At 41.3% G+C, this 23985-nt stretch overlaps 1 protein-coding gene across 5 annotated transcripts in view; it reads right to left on the bottom strand.

The window, feature by feature from the left end:
* plx (PTB_TBC1D1_like and TBC domain-containing protein plx) overlaps positions 1 to 23985 on the bottom strand; it is a 182008-nt gene that overhangs the window by 102396 nt on the left and 55627 nt on the right. Inside the window, exon 1 of one of the 5 annotated variants that reach the window (XM_083120935.1) lies at positions 18431 to 18566. The exons of 3 other annotated variants lie outside the window; for them this stretch is intronic. Coding sequence is in view for 1 of the 2 variants with exons in the window: in XM_083120931.1 (XP_082977057.1) it covers positions 2318 to 2389 (72 nt within the window). In the remaining variant the exon portion in view is untranslated. Of the gene's footprint in view, positions 1 to 2317; positions 2920 to 18430; positions 18567 to 23985 lie in introns of those variants that run through there. One more of the 5 variants, XM_083120931.1, reaches the window with a different exon arrangement.

Raw genomic sequence — 23985 nt, 5'->3', positions numbered from 1 at the left:
ACAGCCAAAGGTGTTACGGAAATAATCTCCCTCTACTAATCGATTGTTATTAACTATACAACTTAACAACACTATTATTAGTCAATTTTGGACGCTCACAATATAAGCTTAATTGAATTTACACTGTATAATTCTATCAACAGATTCAATAATAATAATATCAACATGTGATGTGAAATAACTAAATGAATTTCGCAAAAATTACTACTCGGAAACTATATATTTTATACCTAGCTGTCGTCTGGATAAATGTCGACTCACGGCTCTCAAAATTTCTGGATTGGAGTCCCGGCCCGAGCATGAATTTTTATGTGTGTGCCTTATCCATTTCTTTAACCATTCATCTTATCGTCGCAAACAACTGACAGAAAAGCTATGTAAAGTGACGAAAATGTTAGGTTTTTACAAATTATACCGAGGTCATTTAACCCTTCCCTTAATACAGGGACACAAGCCCTTTAGCAAAGCACAATTAACCTAAGTCAGGGGGTTAAAGAACATGTAGTTTGGAGATGAAATCCTTACAATAACAAATTAAAAAATGCCAAAGAATTAAAATCGCCATATCATTTAGAAAATCTCACCTTATTAAAAACAAAGTAATCTATGCACACACACACACACACATATATATAAGTGGAATCATTACACGGGGTGTAATGGATTACCCTATCTGAAGACACCCAAATGTCAACATCTCTTCCACGTAGAACTGCATGTTGCAGACTAGCCAGGCTCTGGCGTCTCGACTTTCAGCCAGTATACTACTCCGTGACGCTCGTGTTGTGTCGTTCTTATATGTTTGTGATTGTCCCCCTCATCCATCTCATATTCTCACCATTCATCCCCATCGTCGCGATTAGCCAAAAGTACCAGAAAAGCGACGTAAAATAAAACTACAAAATCAATCAATCAATGGAATAATTACGTCATCAATGAATGACAAGACTGCAAAGTGACATTCAGCACAGACAAAAAGTGTAGGACAACACACAACCTCGCAAATGATTAACTATACTGGCTGCGGGTTCAGGCGCCAGAGCCTAATCGGCTTACAACCATGCAGTTTCCGGTCAGTGGAATAGAGATTGACTTTGGGTGCCTTCCTAGTCACTCCTTACACCCCAATAACGAAATAGAACAACCCCACCACGGGAAGAGAAAAACAAGGGCTGAAAGATTGGAACAAAGCATTATTATTCCCTTCTTTGAGTTATAGCAAGTCTTTACGTCCAGTGCTTGACATGTTATAATCCTAATTTTATACATAGACTCAATCGAACTGTAACTCTGTCATTATGCCATAATTTATTTATTAACATTTAATTACAAGGGTACATATTCAGTAGTATATAAAGTTTAAAAACATTTAGGAGTAAAATTGTTAGGACCAGGGAAGCAACTTTGAAAAATAACTAACAGCGAAGATAGGGAAGAATGGTGATTACATGAAACTGATGAAAGGACAACCACAAACACACATAGAAACTCCACAACACACGCCCCACAGAGAAACTGTCTGCGAGTCCAGACGCCAGAGCCTCGCTAGTCTCCAAGACGTTTGGGTGCTTCGTCGAATTTACAGCAGGGGCGCGGTCTCACGAGGGTTGAGAACCAGTGCCTTAGAAAACCACGATGGTCCAGCGTACATTAGGGTATATTGCATGGAATGAACAATAATATTAATTTTATCCAAAATCACAGGTAACGAGGGATAGAGAGAAATAAATGAACAGAAAACAAAAGAACGAGAGAGAGAGAGAGAGAGAGAGAGAGAGAGAGAGAGAGAGAGAGAGAGAGAGAGAGAGAGAGAGAGAGAGAGAGAGAGAGAGAGAGAGAGAGACCGACCTCTGCATCATAAATGGTGTATACCCTGCTAATTTTACGACACGCATAGAGAATTATATTCCATTTAAGGACAATTATTTAGTTACTTTATCACCTATAACCAAGACTCCCAATGCAGTACACCATGAAACTGTTTTAGTTCAAAGCAACTACTTCCGACGCTGACCGTACAGTATGTTTAGATTTTTTTTTGCTTGTTTTAAGTTCACTTTACGTATAAATAAGATTTATCGCGGACCGGATCTTCAGTATAAAGTAAGATACGAAGCACCATGTGCCTCAACCGAGCATCGAACCCGGGATTCCTTGATTACAATGAGATGACGTTATCACTACGCCATCGGGGAGGCCTTTAACAACATTAAAGTAAGGCAACACCACAAAAGTTAAAAATAAACAGGTTCATCAAAACAAACAAAAAAATGGTACCAACAAAATTACGTATTTAAAGGCAGCGTAATATACTTACGGAAGGAGATTTCTTGAGGGGCCTCTCTGCCCCTTGATAAGGGCTCATGGACGTTATCGGAACCGTAATCATTGTACAAACGCGTAAACAACAAACACACGAACACCAACCACGCACTCACACTAGCAACACCACCAATCAGAGTTCACTGTAGGCACGGTCCCGATTTCTGAAACTCGCGAACACAGCAACGCGTGCAGCACCAACGGGCATTTCTTGCGGATTGAACCTCTTGGGCATCCAAAACTGCGATGTGGCTGCAAAACAAAAAAAAAAAAAAACCTCACCGCTTGCTGAAGGACGATTAGATGTCCTCTTTGCGAGCGAAACGCTTGATAAAAAACAAACTGGACGCGAACACGAGCGCACCAATCACAGATGAGGAATCCGGGAGGGGATGAAGTAAACAAAAGCTAATGTTTACAGCGGAATCAAAGTTGAATGAGGTTAACTAAGTAATCCGTCTCTTGGAAGTCGACGTGTGTATATAAATAGGTGCTAACACCGGGTGCCACTTTTTCTATTACAGCTGTTCTTATTGGCAGCTAGGTTGTAGAAGAGCAAGCACACGGTATTCACATGGTAAACGTCTCAAAAATAACCTGGGTTCCTGCACCGCGCTCGCTGCACCGTGCAATCGCTGGCCGAGCCTGCGTGTGTGTGTGTGTGTGTGTGTGTGTGTTCTGGTATCTCGTGTGATAGTCACGTGACAATTTCACAAGCCCCCTTTTCTTCTCCAAGGCCTCCGAAGCACTCGTAAAACACCTACAGCTAACAAATTCTAACGACACGGGCGAAAAGCTCAACATGTCTGAGGTTCCTGTAATTTAATATCCCGGAGAGTATCCTGTTACGGGAAACGAGAAGTGTGATGTACATGACGATCTTTGAAAAAGTGCATGGTGCAAGTTGGTGCAGCCGACAGCCGCCTCTCACTCCACGCCATAAAACTCTCCACATAGCCCGAAGGATGGGAGAAACTGGGTTAGGGTCAAGTCAGGGAAATCAGTCATGCTTCAACAAATCAGCCGTGTAATTTTCGTCTCCTTTTGCTTCCAAGAAACGGACCGCCACGGAACATCTGAATCGTTATCCGTAATCACCCTACGGGAGATTTCACACCGAAGCGACACGCGACACATGTCGGTTGGGAACGGACCAATCAACAGCAACGTTTCACACAGTTCGCGTCATGACAAGCCTGCGTCTATGCTTGGGAAATATGTGTGCGTTTGAGGAAATGAATGTGTAACTTTTGTAACATTTGAACATACTCTTATAGTCATTAATAACGATGTATACCGAGAACGAGATAGGCATTAGTAAGTCACACGAGACAGAGACACTGCCGAAGTCTAATCCATCCCTACACTATCCCTGTGGGCACACTAACGTTAACAAGAAAGAATGCACACCTACTTTCTCCTTTTTTACCTGGACTCTAACCCAGAACCTTTGGAAGCGAGATCGTGGGTTGTAGATTAATTTACTCGGCTACTGGGGCGCGTCGAGTTCTGGACTAACGACCGCTCCACAGAATATTCTGACCTGGCCATGAGCGCTTCCTTTGCGAGAGTCCCTTCATCAACTACACATATTCATCCTTATCGTCGCGATTACACAAAGAGTGACAGAAAATCGGCAAATAATAGACAGGCAAATTTGTAGAAAGTCGGAATTGTAGTAGCTTTCATGGCGGCGTGGTTCAAGCAAGAGTCCTCTCGTTACCAGCCAGGTCAAGTCTGTTAGAAAGGTCTTTATTGTTTCACGTCCACTTTATACTCAGCTTTAGAGTGGAATCCACATCGCTGTGCAAAGTACAGTCCCCGGCAATAAAAATGGGACACGTAGATCCTGAAAAACTCCCTTCCTTGAAAGGCGATATATATATATATATACATACATACATACATACATACATACATATATAAAGCGTTGGTAGAAGTTGCCATTCAAAATTTGCTATTATTATCCACTGATCGCCGTAGAGCTAGGCAAGACACACAATGCCTTGCAGGGAAATGAGTATTTCAGGATCTAGGTGTGCCATTTTTTTTGCCGCTGACTGTACGTCCACCGGGTATCGAACAACTTACTGACCTCTTGATTACAACGTTCCCACTCGGGTAGAACACCAAGCAAGCCTTTATGGTTGTGGCCGGCGGGGGGAGGGGGGGTAATAATACCAAACGTGAAATTGAACTTCAAGACGGTGGTTAAAATACTGTATTTTACAACTTTGAGGAACCTGACGTTTGCATAAACGTTTACCCGAGTACTTGTAACGAAAAAGTCCAGTTTATTTCTGTCCAACACTTAAATTCTCTTCCTCTCCTTAGTGTTGCCGGAGGCTACTGTAGACCCTGAAGTTCGTGAGAGGGTGGGTCTCTTGTTACGCAATGAACAATTACAGAGCTTCTTACTCTGCGGAAAATAACGATCCCAGCACCATCTTCCGTGCAACGCCGGAACTACGTTCTCGACAAAGCAAGGGAAAAAAGTTGCAGGTAGAAATGCGATTTTTTTCCGTATCATTCGGATAATCGGCGCTGATGTAGGTTAATATTTTACCTCGTTCACGCGAACGCGGTCAGTCACTCCGGTAATCATAAATAAGAGGGAAAAAGTAGGTTTGAAGGCGGTATTGAATCGATTCTGCAGGCGACGCCACAACGAATGAGATATTCTGTTCTCCCTTTGCTGCAAAAATGGAAATTTGTACAGTAAAACCTCATTAATCCGGACTAATGGAGGGATAAGTTGACGGGTTTGACGAAAGTTCGGATTAACTGAAATAACCTAAAAGAACAGTAGAAAGTGCATTAAAACTCCGTTTATAGCAACAAAACACGTTTATTATGGTGTATTTAAAGGGCATAGGCCTAAATACACTATACAGTACAGTACAAAGTCTGCCGGAAACAGAATTTCATCAGTGGTTGACTGCCTTTTCTTTGGGAAGTTCTCTTGTTGACTTCTAGCCACATTTATAACCTTGCATTCTGCTTTATTTTTATTTTCTTTGGCCTGTCCGGATTAAGTGAAGTCCGGCTTATCGGGCTCCGGATTAACGAGGTTTTACTGTATTTACAATTATATGAGAACAAGAAAAAAGCGTAGGTTTGGCAAGTTTAAGACCACTAACGCTCAGGGGCCAACCTAGATTATAGCTAGAGTTTAAAAAATTAGGTTCCGGAATTTTCCAAAGTGGCCTTTCCACGAATCGAACTTGAGACTTCATCATTACAAGATCATAGCGTTAACTGTGCTGCTACCGGAAGCTCGTATATGTAAGTAATTATGAAGGTCGGATACGTAAACTCTTGTCTTTGGCGCGAGCAATTCCAGGTTCGATTCACTGTCGGGGCTCCAACTGCGCTCTTTTCTCCCACTTCTGGGAGATCGTGATGATGGAAGACTTCTGGGAAATCGTGATGATGAATGATGTATGATGAAATTGAAGGGACACTTGCCAAGAACACACATGCGCAGACTTGGATTCGAACCTTGGACCTCTGGAGCCGTAGCGCGTTGTGATATTCACTCCGCTAAAATGGAATCCGAACCACTATGTGCCTCCACCAGGTAGTGTACCCGGAACCCCTTGATCACAAGGCGACGACGTTATCACTGTGTCCTCTAGGAGGCGGTGAATTCAGACATTAAAAATGTTCATTGTTCATATTTGGTGGTGCTGACACTTTTGTAAAATATATTTCGTTTTCTTTTCGCGTATGTTTTTATTTGCTTTTCTTCTGGCCAATCAAGAAAACGGTTATGAAAGGCGATTATTTAATGAAATTAGTGAAAGGAAAATCACCAACACACATGCGCAGGACACAACACGAGCCTCACAGAGAATTGTACTGGCTTTGGGTTCCTATACATATTTGTTTTACAGGTATTATTTCTACTCTTACGACCCACTAGAAATATTAGGGTTTCAGCAGCATAAGAGTGTCGCATGGACACATTTCTACTGTAAAAAAATGAAAGAGGCGGGATTCGAGATGGTCGCCATGTTGGTAACAAAATCCTGGCAAGGACACCCCCCTCCTTCCTAAATCGCGTTATTAAAAAGTAAGGCTTAACACACACACACTCGCACAAAATGAGGATCATTATAGACAATTTCTATTCACTGTGACGATTCTCTATTTCTAACCCCCCTTATGCGACTTCTGAACGATTTGTTTCTGCCAATACTTTCGTGACCGGTCAGAGTTTGTTTCCTTCAGCCCTATTTCTTCAAGTCTTTCGAAAACGATGCCAGGATGAACATCACGAAAGCTATCCAACGCAGTTCTTTGTTGCAACTTGCTTGCAAGTTTCAGCTAGCAGATCGCACAGGGGATTGACGTTGGCTGACATAATTTACACCTAAGCTCACAGTCGCGCCAGTTAAACAACCTGCGTCACATCTTTTACGTAACGCGATAAGAGAATCTCAATTGGCAGAATCTTGCGAGAGAACACAAGGGACTTTCTATGATAAGTTTCTAGTACACGCTCAATACCGGGTAACGTATGTTTTCCGTTTTACTGAGCAGGGGGACACAAACCAAGGCAAGGAAGAAGCCTCGGAACACTTTTCCGAAAGGGGTCAATTTCGAAAAGTTGTGTCCTTCAGTGCTATTGACGTCATTTGAGTAATCAGGAGAAAGAAATTCTTTAAGGAAGAAAGAACGGAAGAGAGATGAAAGAAGCAATAGAGACCGAGGGACATTTTATCAGGGTTGTTAAAGGGTCCAGCAATGCATAAATCCTAATGGAATCTATTGGGTACCGAAACAGGACCGGAATCTTTTCTTCTCACACAATTTAAATTCGGTCCAAGTTGGGTATTGTTTCATTAAAAAAATGTTCCTGGACCGTAATTAAATTGATCCGGAAAAAAGGTTCCTGGACCGAATTGAAATACTTTACAGATAAAAAGGTTCCTTACGGTCCACAACGCATATTACGCTTGCTGATTTTCTCTCCTGGACCGGAATTGAATTTATTTAAAATTCCTGGACCTTTAACAACCCTGTATTTTATACACAGATAGGATAATCGGGACTGAACCTACAGTTTAAAATGAGATTCGAATCACCATGTGCCTCCACCTGAGGGGCGCAACTCTTCCCAGTGCAGACAGATTGTTAGCTAATGATTACTCTCATATTAAATAAATGTAAATTAACGTATTCGATAACAGTTCCATATGGACACAAGAAGAAACTACTTACGGAAATGAGTTTCTGTGGCATTTTCAAAGTTCGTGAAGGTATTTTCTTTCATCGTTGAATGTATTCGACCGGGAATTCATGTATTTCTGAAGATAAATATATCTCCGACGCACAATTGCCGTTGCTTATATATGTATCCTCTACGTGAACCGGATGTTGCACACGTTTGATGACGTAACCCTCTTTCAGTGTTTCCAGCCACGCCGTGATTTTCTGATGTTGAATTCCACTACTAACACTTTTTATAACTATGTTTACCTAACCTTACCGTGAATGGTTTTTGGGGCTATGTGTGAATGGTTTTTGGGGCTATGCGTGAATGGTTTGTGGGGCATTTTTAGGTTTCGAAGGTTGGAAACACTGAATTCCACAACGCTACTCAAGCTGTGCCTGCCACATTGCGTGTTACGGAAGGGGAAAAAGGAAGAACAATGATTACTCTTAATGTGAAAAATTGAAATTATTTTCGTGAAAAAAGCAACATACCACCTTGAAGAATGTTTCGGAAAGCAGACTAGGTAAGTACGAATGTTAAAAATGACGAGATAAACGAGTAACAGGTGTTGTGCCCATATGGAACTGTTACCACGTATTCACCATTTAACTACAATCACCAAAGTAACCAGTAAAAATACAAAATTATATCAATATTCAATAAACTTTGTACAACAGAATTTTCTTTGTCCTTTACGGATTATGCAAAGATAAAATAATAATATATAATTACAAAATGTCTGATTTAAAGGGCTGTTGCAGGGGTCTAGTTCGATGCACATCCAACTGCTAACATTCACTAAAACTAAACACTAAGAGCTCTAAAACTTGCCCTCTTAACCTAACCACATATGAATTATTACAGAGTAGCTACTGTAGGACCATGATAAAATTCAAGTACAATTCCCGGTTTTCAAGGCTAACTTTCCAAAAATTCAAGCAGATGTAATCTCTATTTCAACCTGACGTATTACCGCCTCTCAACATCCACACACAAATATCTTCATAATATAAAGGGTCCAGTGGCGTACGCAAGGGGGGTGTTACGGGGTTTAACCCACCCCCCCCCTTGAGCTTGTGAAATATGAAAAATGCTGTGGAAAAAATGAAATGGCCAATTTTTCACAGTCAAGGATCTGGGACAATAATATTACTATTACTACTTCTACTACTACTAAAAATAATAATAATAATAATAATTTGAATTATTATTTCCATGCAGCATGGAGAAAAGCACAGCATTCCAAACACACGCGTCTTTGAAAGTGATGCCTTGAAAATAAACACGAGTTTATGAGGTTAGGTTAGGGTAACTATGATTTAAAAGAGAATAAAAGTTGTTTTGTATCTCAGTCGCAACAATGTTCAACACACTGCCGTACGCAGGATTTTTTTTTCTGGGAGGGGCTGGAATAGTAAATGTGGATAGCACATGGCTTCGTTTTGGAGGGCAGGATGCAGAATAAAATATTTCGTATTTTTGGAGCTTTTCAGTCTATTAAAATTGTATTCAAACACAAAAATGGTCATCGGGATTCACTTTAAAAGCGGTTTCGCATTTACACATTTTGATTTTTTAAAGTTCTTAACGGATTTTTATTTGAAAATTCTGATTTTCTCAAAATTTCGGTAGGAGCTGGAACACTATCGGCCACCCCTCTACGTACGCCAGTGTTCAACGAACATGTATTTATTTTTGTGTGTGAACAATGAGAATTAACTAAATAAAGTTGTTGGTACGTTAAAAGAGGCTAATGTATAGACAAAGGCTAGGCGGACAAGAATACAGTCACCAATTTGCCTTCCCATTGTATTGTTTACCGCAGCACATTTGAATGTCTCTCTTTAAAATGTGTCACCTTGTTGACTAGACAATCATTCAAACGACAATAAGCTTAACTATTGTAAAATGTTTTATTGGTAAGAACAGGGAGACAATCCAGATGTGAATTATTGGGGAAGAAGCCGGAAAAATTCCAACCAATTTCGGGAATCGAATACGGATCTCCCGCGTGATTGTCACTTGTCAGACGCTCTACCGACCAGATCACCGCCACTCCTTGGATGAGTTCCATACTTTGATTATTTCAATTTATTTTAATATATTTTCTTGTATTTATGGATCTTCACCCTTGAAATGTCTCACCTGGTTGATCAGACAATTATTTCGTAACAAAGAAACAAAAAAATGCTCCCAGGATTTGATAAAAATCGAATGACTAGAAAGTAATTTCGTTTTAATGTTTTCATAAATACTATATTTATGTAGAACTCTACTACTTAAAAGTAGTAGTAGTGGTATTAATTTAGCTAATTAATTAATTATAAGTATTATTAACTAATTGTGATTATTATTATTTAATTAAAGTATAATAAAACAATGGTAATATGAATTTGGAAAAAAGTTTTAGAAATAACACCCCCCTTGATGAAATCCTGCGTACGCTACTGAAAGGGTCTGTGTGATTCCAACATCCAAAAATTATAATTCAATTAAACGGTATACGTAATATAATTAAAATATTGAATTTAAGGTGCGGAGTTTCTATTTACAATCAGAGGCGCAACCACGAATTTTTGTCTGAGCGGGCGGGGAGAAAGTGCCAGGATAAACGTACTAATAATAATAATGTTAATAATAATATTATAACATTATTGTTGTTATTATTATTATTGATTTGTTTTATTTTACTTCGCTTCTTGTGCCACGTTTGGCTAATTTGTGAAGATGGGGATGAGTGATATGATGAAATTGATGAATGGACAGTCAAAAACATCCAGCCCAAGCCAGGATTCGAACCCGCCGGGACCAACATTGTTGTTATTATTATTAGTAGTAGTAGTAGAAGTAGTATTAGTATCAAAGACGTTATTACCCTCGTAAATTATGCAAAAAGGGGGTAGAAGTTGGTGCTAAAGCATTTGTGTTCGAACAAACGATTTCAATTATTCTTTCCCCATACGGCACAGTAGTTCGGATCCCACTTCAAACTGTAGGTCCAGTCCCGATTAGCCTTTCTGTGCATAAAGTGGACTTAAAACCACAAATCAATCAATTAATTTTACAACATTTTTCATTTAGATAGTTCGGCGCACAGGGCCGACTCCCACCGCCCCCTAACTATGGTTATAAACTTGATAACACTAAGGAAAGCAGTAATTGCGAGCAAAGCGAGCAAGAAAATTTTACGAAAATAATTTTTATTTGCATAAAATGTGAATAGGATTTGGATTAGAAAAAGTTGTAATTTTTCACGTCTACGGAGAAAAATTCAAGTAGAATTCACGCATAATTCCCGGAATTCAAGGAATTCCCGGTGAGTAGCCACCCTGTATTAGAACTAAGCGGAATTGTAGGTTAAGAACGCCAGGTTAAGAGTTCTTAGCACTTAGTTTCAGTGACAGCATCTGGATGTGCCCCGCACTAGACCCGATGTTGGAGAGGTAGAGAGAGGGAGGGGGAGACATAAAGAAGCGAATGAAAGGACGAAAGAGAATGAGATAAAGGCCTAGGAGAAAAGAAATAAGAAGAAAAAGGTGTGAAATAAAGAAACAAGAGAGGATAAAGAAGTAATTCAGATAGAAAAGGGGAAGCGAAAAGTAGAAAGAATAAATGATCAAGTCGAGAGAAAGTAGGCACGAATAAAGAGTAAAGTAAGGAAAAGATCAGAAAGCAGAGAAAGCTACAAAAAATGCATAAGTAGGTAAATATTCCGGATGCAAGTGAACAAGTGAGACCCTTTAATCTTCCCTATGACCGTCCAATCCCTATGCAAACATATGCGATTACGATGCAAAATGTAGATCACGACATGGAAATGAAAAGTCAAAAGTCTTATGAAATGAATATGAAAAACTGATATTTCCGATGTTTCCAAGAGGCAGAACACGAGGAGTAGTTCAAAGTTATCGAACAAGGAAGTTTTAGCAACCGACCGCACGGTCGGACGTGAAAGAACTCTCAACGCTTCCGTTGATTTGTGCGTTTCCGTGTTTATGATACGCAAATTCCCAGCTGGATGACAGTTCTCGGTGGAAATCTTATGAAAAATCGCCATGCCAAGATGGCTGAATTGTTCTAAAAGCACAGTCAATACGCAATATCTGTATGCTTGTTGATTGATATGCTTTATTTTACTTCCCCTTTTGTGCCACTTTTTGACTAATTTGCGAAGATGGGGATGAGTGATGATATGATGAATGGACACTCACAAACATCCATGCCCAAGGCAGGATTCGAACCCGGGACCCCTGTCGTCGTAGCGAGAGCAACATCCGTATGTCGACGTTGTTAAAGGCATGATCTCAATCCATTTGGAATTTATGTTGAAAAGTTCAACATAAATCACAAATACGATTGAGTGAGTGACCGATTTGGTTTTACCTAAATTTCCTGCCACTTTTGGCTACTCACAAGCATGAGGATGAGCGGTGATAAGATGAAATTAATGAATAAGGACAGCACAAACACAAGTACCCATAGGGCCTAGTGGTAACGTCGTCGCCTTGTAACCGGGTTCGATACCTGGTGGAGACACATGGCATAGTGCTTCGGATTCCACTTTAAACTGTAGGTCCAGTCCCGATTAGCCTTTCCGTGCATAAACCGGACTAAAAGAACAATTCAACAATAAGTACCCATAGAACAATGCTGGCTGTGGGTGTAAACGTCCGAGCCTTGTTGGTCAGCAAAATGCAGCTCAGGGTGTATTACGTGGAAGAGAGGTTGACATTTGGGTGCATTCAGAAAATATCGCCCTTTACACCACTACACAATAAGTGACGAACCATCGATACTTATACTCTATCTTGGGAATCTCTGGAGCAAGGCGGCGCATAAAGGGGAGAAACCGAGTGGGCGGAACGAATCAGTACATGCTGCTACAAAGGCTGGGAACTGCAGTTCCTATTTCCCCCTCCACGAAATCCCGTTCCCTCGCATTTGTTTGTTGATCGCGCCCTCTGGGGTCGCTACTTGCGCAGAAATAATGTCGTCGCCTTGTAATGACGGGATTCCGAGTTCGATACCCGCTGCAGACACATGTGGTTCGAATTCCACCTTAAAATATAGGCCCAGTCCCGATCCGATCCGGAAATTTGATATTGCGATATATCGTATAGAAAATATCGTCACAGACGATATATATCGCCAAATATCGTGACGATATATCGCCTTCACGATATATATCGCCAAATATCGTGACGATATATCGCCGACACTATACATATCGCCAAATATCGTGACGACATATCGCCTACACGATACATATCGCCAAATATCGTGACGATATATCGCCGACACGATATATATCGTCAAATATTGTGACGAAATATCGCCATATATAGTGACGATATATCGCCTACACGATATATATCGCCAAATATCGTGACGATATATCGCCGACACGATATACCTATATTGCCAAATATCGTGACGATATATCGCCGACACGATATACCTATATCGCCAAATATCTCCACGATATATTGCCGATACGATATATATCGCCAAATATCTCCACGATATATTGCCGATACGATATATATCGCCAAATATCGTGACGATATATCGCCGACACGATATACCTATATCGCCAAATATCGTGACGATATATCGCCGACACGATATATATATCGCCAAAAATCGTGACGATATATCGCCGACACGATATACCTATATCGCCAAATATCGTGACGATATATCGCCTACACGATATATAATAACGCCAAAATATCGTAATGATATATCGTCTAGACGATATATCGCCCAACACTAGAATAAAGTGGACTAGAAAGAAAAAAATATTAAACTAGGTGCGTATTGTAATGGTGGCTATGATTATAGCCCTCAGTAGTGCCCTGAATTTTTTTTTTTTAATGAATATCATATATTGGTTGTAAATATTATTTGCTTGTATTTCCCCTAGGCAAAATAGTGATGGGGTGGACTGTGTACAGTCAGAAGAAAAACAATGCAATCATGAGAACACACCCTAAAGCTCCTATAATGTATATTTCTTTTTGGCAGACAAGCCCGGTAATGGTAGAAATCAACAGGAGATACGCGATGCAATGTTATTTTTCAGACGGTGCCAATTGCTACATCAGCGTGTTTCCAGTCTTCTTACTTTTTCAGTGAAATGTATTCTCGTCCGCGATAATTATTTTCTTTCGAGTATATCGTGATGACCCTTTTTTTGGGCCCGCCACTGGAGCGCTCAGAAATTGCTCGCACTTTGCCTTGTGTTTAGGGTTAACGTTGCGCATAAATCTCTGTACGTGACTTAATGGAATAGGCATGTCCTCAAGTGGAAATTGTGCTTTGTTCCCTGAAATAAAGAACGAAAAAAACCAAGCAAGCACCGCATAGCGACAATGAAGCGAGATGCTGGCTCGTAGAGCTGTTCCAGACGCCCAAACCGCAGAGCAATGGTGCAAAACCGTGGCGGAAATCAGGATTCTAGTTAAATAAACAACCTTGACTTCCTGTGTCAACTGGCACGCTGCACTTTCTTCCATTTCTGAGGAGAATAGCAGAATAGCGTCGGAATGCATACGAATCAACTGTTACAATATTCACGTCATTCGATTTCACTTTATTCTTCTTTAACAGGGATGGCACCGAGATATACACCAACTTTCAAAAATTGAGACGAGAACGAGACGGACAAATCGAGACACAAGTAGTCTCGTCCCGTTCCGAGAGTTTACACGTAAATACCAATAAACCAAATTAGCTTTACTATGCGTCTTTTTCAGATATTCCAAACTGAATTATTTATAGATAAGTTGTAAGCAGACCTCCGTGGCGGAGTGGTTACCACAGCGCGCTACGATAACAGGGGTCTCGGGTTCGAATCTCAGCATAGGCGTGGGTGTTTCATCATATCGTCATTGATCTTCATCGTCGCGATTCGCCAGAAGTGTCAGAAAAGCTACGCTAAATAAGAAAAATTAAATCGTATAATTTTTGTTCATAGTAATTGAAAAATCAATCCGTTGTGAGCCACTGCTGTGTTCGTAGTTATACATATTTCGAATGAAATTACTCACAGGGGCTCGTAGCGTCGAAGAGAAAAACGTTAAGTTGTTTGTCTTAATGATCTCTATGCGAAAGCCTCGTTTCGTTTTAGTATCTTCGATTGCTTGATTTTTACTACTTTTTTTTGCCACTTTTGACTAATCGCGATGATCAGAATGAGTTAAAATATGATGAAATTGCTGAAAGGATACTCACAAAGGACACCAATGCCTAGACCTGAATTCGAACCCGGAATTCCTGGCGTTGTAGCGCGCTGTGCTAACCACTCTGCCACAGAGATCGGCGGTTTTGTAGCATTCCTATTCTTCAAAGCCAGAGATGCCTACTTGGAGTGATCAAACAAGAGCAGAAAGCCAAATAAACTCGTGTACCTCCATTCAAAGCTGCTCAAACAAGAGCTCTTGTCTCCTCCTTCCCAAAAAGAGGGAAGTACGGAATCTGCGTGAAACACAAGATGAGACGATGTTTGTGTGACGACTTGGCAGAGGTCCACACGCTCAGAATTCGAGACTTTCAACATCTATTGGTGATAGCTGATACAAGTCCTTTTAGATTTCAACAACGGGACACTCTAACCAGTCCCACCTTAGAGCGACAGTGCATCGCGTTTATTTTCAGACTGCGCGCATCAAGTTTCAAAACTGACTCCTCCCCTAACTTTATACTCCTGTGATGAAATCTGTTGCCAGTTTAATGCTTATTGCAAAACTAAGCCTCTTATCGGTACGAAATTGTCACTACCCATTTCCTACGTCCATATCTAAACGTAAATATAGTTTTGCCTGCTTTCAAAGGGTTATTGCTGGACAGTTCCTTTTTAACTGTCCTGTCCGCTTGCCCTACGTTGAAGTGATCACCTCACTGAACCATATGACCCGTCAGGGATAGCACCAAGGACCCAGTTTAAAAATAAAATAGGGACGGTAACGAGGCATTCCTATCAAACCCGAGACGAGACCGAGACTCGCTGTTAAGGAGTGAAGAATACAAAGTATGTGAACAATTCATCTTAACCGAAATTGCTTCACTATATCCAGACATACTGGTACCAAATTAGTTGCTGTCAGTTTATCCAAAAACAGATTACATGCAGGGTTGAGTATGTCTTATAGGGCTCTTTTTAAATTTTTGTATTCATTTCGAGACTTGTGCCGAAAACGAGACGATATCGAGGCACCCATTTGCAAACCGAGACGAGACAGAGAACACGTAAATTTTTATACTGGAAAAAAAAAAAAAGCAACCTCACGGCTGAGGAGATGAAAGCCTGATACTTACCCAACTGTTTGGCTCAAACAGATGTGCCGCTTACAGTTTCAGCGAAAAATGCAGGCTCTACCAGGACTCAAACCCGGGTCTCTGGCATACCGTGTCATTTCTTTACCAACTGAGCTACCGAGCGAGGCGTGGTTTCGCTTGATTTTTAGCTCATGCTGTTTTAACAGTTCAGTATTGACTGTCAGCGCTACAGCAACGGGATCTGCTAAAGTCGACGGTGCCTAGAGATGGAAATTACCTTAATGTTTGGCACACAGAGAGAGAATTCCATGCATTTAAAACAGGAAGAGCTCAAAATCAGGGCCCGCTCGGTAGCTCAGTCGGTACAGCAATGGCGCGGTATTCCAGAGACTCTGGTTCGAGTCCTGGTGGAGCCTCCTGTTTTTTTCGCTGAAATTAAGATGTAGCCTGATACTTGATCTGCAATAGTAACGCTGCATTTATATACAACGTGGGAGACAGCGACGCTCGATACCAGCTCTTTGCGGGGCCAGAGTCTCTATATCTTTCTGTTTTGGGATGATGTTTTCCAGACGAGATTCAAAGAAAGAACCGTTGTGAACCCAACCAGCCTGTGTGTTCATTAGAGTCAGGATTAGATGAATTGAATTGAATTGTTGTTTTAAGTCCACTTTATGCACGGATGGACAAATTGGGACTGGGCTTACAGTTTAAAGTGGGATCCGAACCTCTGTGCCTCCTCCGGGTATCGAACCCAGGGTTCCTTGATTACAAGGCGATAACGTTACCACTACCCAATCGAGGAGGCCGAAGTCATCCCGATGACATAGTGGTAACGTCATCGCCTTGTAATCAAGGGATTCCGGTGCGATACCCGGTGGAATCACATTGCACAGTAGTGCTGAAATTAATCGACACTTTTGGTTTTAAAACAGCTATATGCCTAGCTATAGATCCACCAAGACATTTGACAGAAACTCTGGCGTGGGAGCAGTGGCGCTAGTGTCGCTAGGCTAAGTTACGGGGAAGCCTGTAGTTCGCATATTTTCCGAGGTTTCAGAAAGGTTGGTGGATCTATAGTTTGATTCAGTGCCTTAGGTATCCCCCTGTTCCTGGGAGAGAAACTGCCACTTCATCTCGATGGTACCCGGTATGCAAAAAAATAAGTCCTCCGACCTTGTTACGGACGCCAAACGAATCCAGGAAGTCCCCACAGCTGCTTCGAATCAGTTTCTGCTTCCACTTTCATCTCTCTGGAACCGACAGCGGTCGGTCATTGGTCCTCGTCTGGGAGCGGCGACCTCTAGGAGTTGCCACACACACATCTCGCCCCCCACAAATGCGGCTCCGCACCATTTCGCTTCCAAAAGGAAGGCACCGAGGAGTCAACGGACCGACACACCTAATAATAACGAAGGAGTGGGTCGTGGAGGGAAGGGGGTAAAAATGATCCAGGATGAGTTCTGCCTTCACGACTGAAACAATCATGTCGGTCTTAACGACAGGACACATGTTTCAAATTCAATTTTGGCACGAATAGGCCAACAGGGACTGAATCTGCATTTTTAAGTGATTTCGCAAACATTGATATGTTGTCCACCGGTGATCAAACCTGGGAAACCTTGACTACAAAGCGAAAACGTTACTTACATGGGCCTAACTTTGGGGGGATTCAACCTGAGATTTAGCGTTTGGGGTGAGGGCAGAATCGAACTTAAGGCTTACCTTTGGGGGGCAAAATCGAAAGTTTTCAACCCCATAAAAATATTTAATTGTTACATTTGCAAAATCATAAAATTTAAAATATTCTTTATTAGTTCGTTTTTCATATCGCTGGAGATTAACAAAAGTACCTTTAACTTGTAAATTTTAATAAACCTGAAAAGCTTGGGATGGGCAAGTGACCCGCTTGTCCCAGTCAGGTCACGCGTATGGTTAACCACACTGCAAACGCATGTCTGTGGTCAAGATCGTGAGCACACCGAAGGACTGGATTATGAAAGAAACTCTCCTTACTGATTTTCCTGAAGGTATTGTTGGGCCCAATTTCTCATTTCAAAATTGTACTCAAAATGTTCATTATAGCTGTAGAATCTCCTCTAGTTCCCTCTCCCGCCACTTTCAGCTAATTTGCAAAGATGAGAATGAGTGATGATTTGACACTCATTAAGAGCACTCATGCCCAGGCCGGGATTCGAACTCCTTGCGTCGTAGCCCGCTGTGCTAACTACGGAGGTTGGCAGGTATGCCTGTGATATTGACTAAAGCATAGCATGTTTTTTATGCTTTTCAGTATCACTATGCCCGTATTTGGATTTGCAATTTGGTTATTTAACGTCGCTTTTCTGCCTCCTTTAGGTTACTCGCGATGATGTAAATGGAAAGAACAAACGTCGGTTTTCGAGCCCGGAACCTTCGAAGCCGCACCGAGCCGGCTATACTACCCCTGGCACCAGTATTGCGGTTCGGAGGCCGGAAAAATGAAGTTGCGTGCTTTCAAGTTACAAAAGTATGTATTGTTTCTCACGGCCCTTACCATAGTTGCTCAAGTCATGACAATGGAAACGTACACATTATAGTAATTCCGTGCGACCGCGTGGCACCTACCTTCAGAAAAACTTATCCTTAAGTACACACAACACCAACATCCACAGAATTATAATCACACGCCATACACAAGCAAGCGGAGAAGCACTTCTGTACACTACAAACAAGACGGCTGATCCAGTGTTGGAAAGTTTTTATTTTGCTGCTGTTTCCAAGGTTGAGGTTATCTTTCGACTGACCCTCGCGCTTATGATAGAAAGCATTTAGCATCGAGGAGTGGCCCCTGTTGATTCTTGGCCTGTCCTTCCAGCAGAAGGCAGGAACTCATTAGATGCTATCAGAGGAGGCAATATTCATTGTGCCTCTTCGAAAGATATCTTACGTCATTCGTAAGCGACCCACAATTTGCAATCACGTGATCTTATCTCCAAGAGATGTGTCCCAAAGGACGGTCCCTCAAGTTCAGATGTTATCATTTTACTGGTCTGCTGCACCGCACAGCTTTGCAGGCTATCGTCCTAATGTCTTCGTAACGCTGCGACCACACTAAACGCACGGCCATGAAATTATACTGAAAGCCACTCCAACTGGTGGATGGGGAAACAGCGAATCAACGATCAGATGAATTTTCTTCGACCAAGATCGGGCATTTTCGAGTCACAAGGTACCGAACGTTGTTCGCGGGACGAAACAAATGAGTGTTGGGTCCACCACATGTTGCCAAACGTGTTGTAAAGCGAGAAAGAGTTTCTCTCGATCAGCACCTGAAATCAGCGAGTTCAACTGCACACGTGGTTCTGCACGATGACGTTTCCGGAAGGGCCACAGGTCGGAATGCAGGCGGACACACAGTCATATAAAGACAACTGGCAAGAACAGAAGTACGCTTGGCAACGTTGCTTCGGGAGTGCGATGTGTGATCATAGATGGTGTGATCCCTTCAGTTTTTACTTCGCAACTGAGTTTGTTGACACACATCGGGCCACACGCCCCAGAAATGATTTGGGGACAGAAACGGCCAGAATTATCCTTCAAGGCCAGCCGCCAGTTGGAGTTGCATTCAGTATAGTCGGGTGGAAGAAGTTCGCGCGGTTGCCACGTCGGAGTACAGCTCCGTGTTGGAGGTTTAAGAAAACTGTTGTAGATATGGGACTCCATGCCTGCAACGAACTTTCAATTCACACGATCACCAGCTCTGTATCGGACTCGAAAGTGTCCCGGAGATAGGTCGGTCTGACGCTCGAACCAGGCAACGCAGCCAGTTTAACGTTGCCACACAGCGTGCGGGAACCAGCGACTCTTGTCCCCCTCTCGCTTTGCTTTTCCTATATGTGGCACCAGCGCAATTCTGTCCAGCTTGCACAAGAACTCCTGTTTTCGCCTCTTCTTATTTTGTATTTGAGTGTATTTTTGTTATTTAGCGTTGCTTTTTCTGCTAACAACATCCATGCCCAGGCCGGGACTCGAATACAGGAATTTCGGTAGCGAGATCGAGAGTGCACTAAGCCACCGAGCTGCTACGGGGGTGGATTGGTGGAGAGTCAGACACAACCCATTCTTCTTTATGCTCAACAGCCTACATAAACCAGCAATTAGCATCCAGCGAATGTTTGACGACAATGCGCTTGTTGAACGCTCAACAGCCATCTTAGTTAACGACGGTTCTAGAATCTGCACTCACTGCAAAGAACATGATTCTGTGAGCGTACAGTGACAGAACTAAAGGGGAAGGGAGATATCCAATCGTAAGTTTCATGGGATCACATTTTATTTGCAATAATTAAATATGTTTTATGCCAATTTAAGGTGTCGCTAATTGCAATTGTTAGACCAGATGGTTATTTGATGCTCAATTTGACCTTTTTTTAAAACTTTTTGTGGACTTCTTCCGAGAAATGTCTCCTTTCCAGTGGAGGTCCCATTTGTATCTTAGGACCTCAGCTAAATCCAGGCCTGAGAATGATCATAATCACGATGTAGCTTAAACTTCCCCTCCTTTCCCAGTTTTCAGGTTTGTTCGATAGTTATGGATTCTAATAATTACACTAAAGTATACAGGGTGTTCTACTAAAAATAATCCCCAATTTCAATTTATTTCTTGGGGAAAATATTGCATTTGGAGTTATAAAAATTCGTATCAGCACAGGAAAATAGCTCATCATATTTATTGAAAGAATTCAGTATATACTTGTTGGGTTTTCCATGATGACATGGGCCATTTTTACCAAAATAGGGTTTATCTTGTTTTAATTGGGACACCTTGTACATTGTTGGACGACAAGCATCGATACAGAAATGGCCAATTAGGAATCCATCTTCAAGCATCATTAAATACCACTCCTCCTCCGGAGTGCATCCTGATCGTACGTGACTGGCAGCCAGGGAACGAAGAACTGTGACGTCACAGGAAGCCGACGGGAAAACAGCTCCCTTGATCCATCGAGCTAATCTTACTCTTTCGCACTTTCCGCTTCGATGGCTCCGAACAAGCTCTTCCGACCAGCATCTGCTTCCACTCGGCGCTGGCATTTTGAGAGAAGAAAAGAGCCTTGATAGGTTCTGGAAGGGTGAAAACATGGAATTTGCCGCGCCATTTTTTTTCCCCCTGCGATGAAGAGAACTGCCCGTGACTAAAGGGCACACTGAACGCCCGATTCAGGAGCTGTAACGCTTGTGATTTTGCACATCCATCAAATGGTATTAGGAGGGATTTCTATCTAGGTTTCGTCTTTTTTAACAGCGCTGTTGAGGCTGTATTTGATTCAACTCGAAACGACATATGCTCTGATTGGTTGACGGATTTTGTTATTTTACTTGGCTTTTCTGCCACTTTCGGCTAATCGCGAAGATGAGGATGAGTGATGATATGAAATTGGTGAAGGGACACTAAAAAAGAACACCCATGCTCTGCTGGGATTCGAACCTCTGACTGTGCTAACCACTCCGCTAAAAGGCATGTACTGTACAGCTAACAGTAGACAAATTGTCCATCACTAATTGCATTATTTTCTATTCTACATCCTGTGTTGTTTTAAAAAAATGAATTCTGTTCGTGCAAAGCAGATGTTTTCCTCTGCTTATTGACGATTCTATATCAATTCACGATCATCATATTGTGGAAAACAGAATGGAGGAAAATGGTGATGGACAATTCGCATACCTACCATTTATTTTGCCGTTGGGTGTACAAGGAAATTTCAAAAACTAAAAATCAAAATACGTGACAAAACCAACCATTATGTAGAAAATTTGGTTACAGAGATAATTTCCCGTAGTATGCAACGATTCACAATATAAATAAATGTATAACTAAGTTTGCTGGGTACTGTGTATAATTCTGAACTATCACACACACATATAGTAAACAATTTCATAAGGTAAACATTTTAAGTTAACTCAAATGGTTGTTCAGTGACAACACTGCATTTCTTCTTACCATTGTCCAGTTTTACGTCGAATAGTTACATTGTTCAGTTAGAAGCCTCACGAAAATAATGCTTTGTATCCAATTTATGGGAATCGGTTTTGGGCGTAAGTTTTAAAGTAGTCTGCAATGTTCAAGCAATGGGACGCGAATAATGGCACACTTTGATTACACGTTCTATATTAATAAAGTTGACTGTGGTGACGCTGATGAATGAATGTAGAAATAAAATGGGTTTATGGTCCCGGGTTACGGTGAAAGCATCGTAACTCACTTTCAATTGTAGGCCCAGTCCCGATTAGACATCTGAGCATTAGGTGAACTTACAAAAAAAAAAAAAAAAAAAAAAAAAAAAAAAAAAAAAAAAAAAAAAAATAGACTTTGAAATAGGGCCAAGTTCGTGCTATTACGAAAGCGTTCAAGTGCGGCGGTATTTCGTAAGAAACAATCAACTTCAATTACAATGCATACGGGAAGAGGAATGGAACGTAACATCAGATCGTAATCCTTTGTTTAATTCCGATTTTCCCTTTGCCATGTGTACACAAGGACGTTGCAGTCTGTAAACCAATTCAAGCAAGTCTGTACAGACACCGACACCAGCAAAAATGGGCGGGCCTGTATAACGTTCACGATAAGCACATGTAAGCCATCTGTTACAGCAACAGCTCCAACGTAGATTCAAGGTATTTCTGACATTTAGCGGCGATTTTCTGACACATTTGGCTAATTGCAATGACGAGAGTGATGATTAGATGCAACTGATGAAGATTTATTGAATTGACTTTTCTGCACGTTTGGGTGATCGCGAAGATGAGGATGAAAGATTATAAGATTAAAATGAAACGACAAACACAAGCTTGCCGGACAGAAGACAACACGAACTTCACAGAGGATATTAGAGTGAGATTACTTTCGTAACATCTCTGGGTGTTCTGCATTTGTAGCTTCGGTGCGAGTCAAAAGGTTCGAAGCCTCCAATCAAGAAGCGAGCCGCTGACGTCATCTCAACCCAGCACCTATCGCTAACTCTCCCGCTCTACACTGTTGGTAGGGTCGCTTGCTGGACTCACACAGGAAGCTGGAGATGTTTTGATCGTAATCTGACTATACTAGCTGTGGGTTCAGATGCTAGCAGCTCGTTACCGTTAACCTGGAGCCTATAATTCATGGTGTACTATCTGGAAGAGAGGTTGACAGTTGGTTGTCTTTCACCACAAATTGATGAAGGGTTCTTCAAAAATAACACCCAGCTTATAAAGGGTTTTCCAATAAGAATGATATGATTTTAAAATGAACTGGCAACTATGCTTCAAACGTTATAACTGTCACTAGTTGTCATTTGTGCTTAGCATACTGTGACAATTCATCATGGCTAAATACACACTTCAAGAACGTTTGGTTATTATTATTAAAAAAAAAAAAAAAAAAAAATAGACGTTCTATTGAACTTGAAACGGATCATAATTTTGGGCAAAATATTATCTTCTCAGATGAAGCTCATTTCTGGTTAAATGGATATGTTAACAAACAAAATTGTCGTTTTTGGTGTGAAAACAATCCACAAGAGATTCTCGAGAAGCTCTTACATCCACAAAAGGTCACTGTATTGTATGGTTTATGGCATGGTGGCATCATCGGACCTTTTTTTTTTTTTTTTTTTTTAGAAAACGAGGTAGGGGATGCAGTTACAGTGACTGGTGAGCGGTACCGATTGATGTTAACAGATTTTTGTGTCCCAAATTTACATGAAATTGATCTCGAGGACACGTGGTTCGAACAATCACTACCGACGTATTGCAAGCACAGCTTGGTGAAAGGATAATTTCAAGAAATGCAACTGTTAGTTGGCCTCCAAGAAGTTGTGGTTTAACTCCTTTAGATTGCTTTTTGTGGGATTATTTGAAATATCTAGTCTCTTCTATGCAAACAGATCACGAACCCTTGATGCATTAAGACTGAACATCGTGACATTAGGCTCGAGTTTTTGCACAAAGTCATCGAAAATTGGATTCATCGAATTCACTCGTGTTATTCAAAACACAATGTAATAAACTAAGATTCAAGATAATATAAAAAGTTTGGTTGTATCTCAAATAGATTTTTATTTTATTTCATTGTAAAATCATATCGTTCTTATTGGAAAACCCTATACAATCTAATCAGAGTTCATCATCATCGCCGCAAATAG

The sequence above is a fragment of the Lepisma saccharinum genome, chromosome 4 (assembly GCF_977018435.1).
Source record: "Lepisma saccharinum chromosome 4, izLepSacc3.1, whole genome shotgun sequence".
In the NCBI taxonomy this organism is placed as follows: Eukaryota; Metazoa; Arthropoda; class Insecta; order Zygentoma; family Lepismatidae; genus Lepisma; species Lepisma saccharinum.
This window is presented reverse-complemented; position numbering and strand designations above follow the sequence as displayed.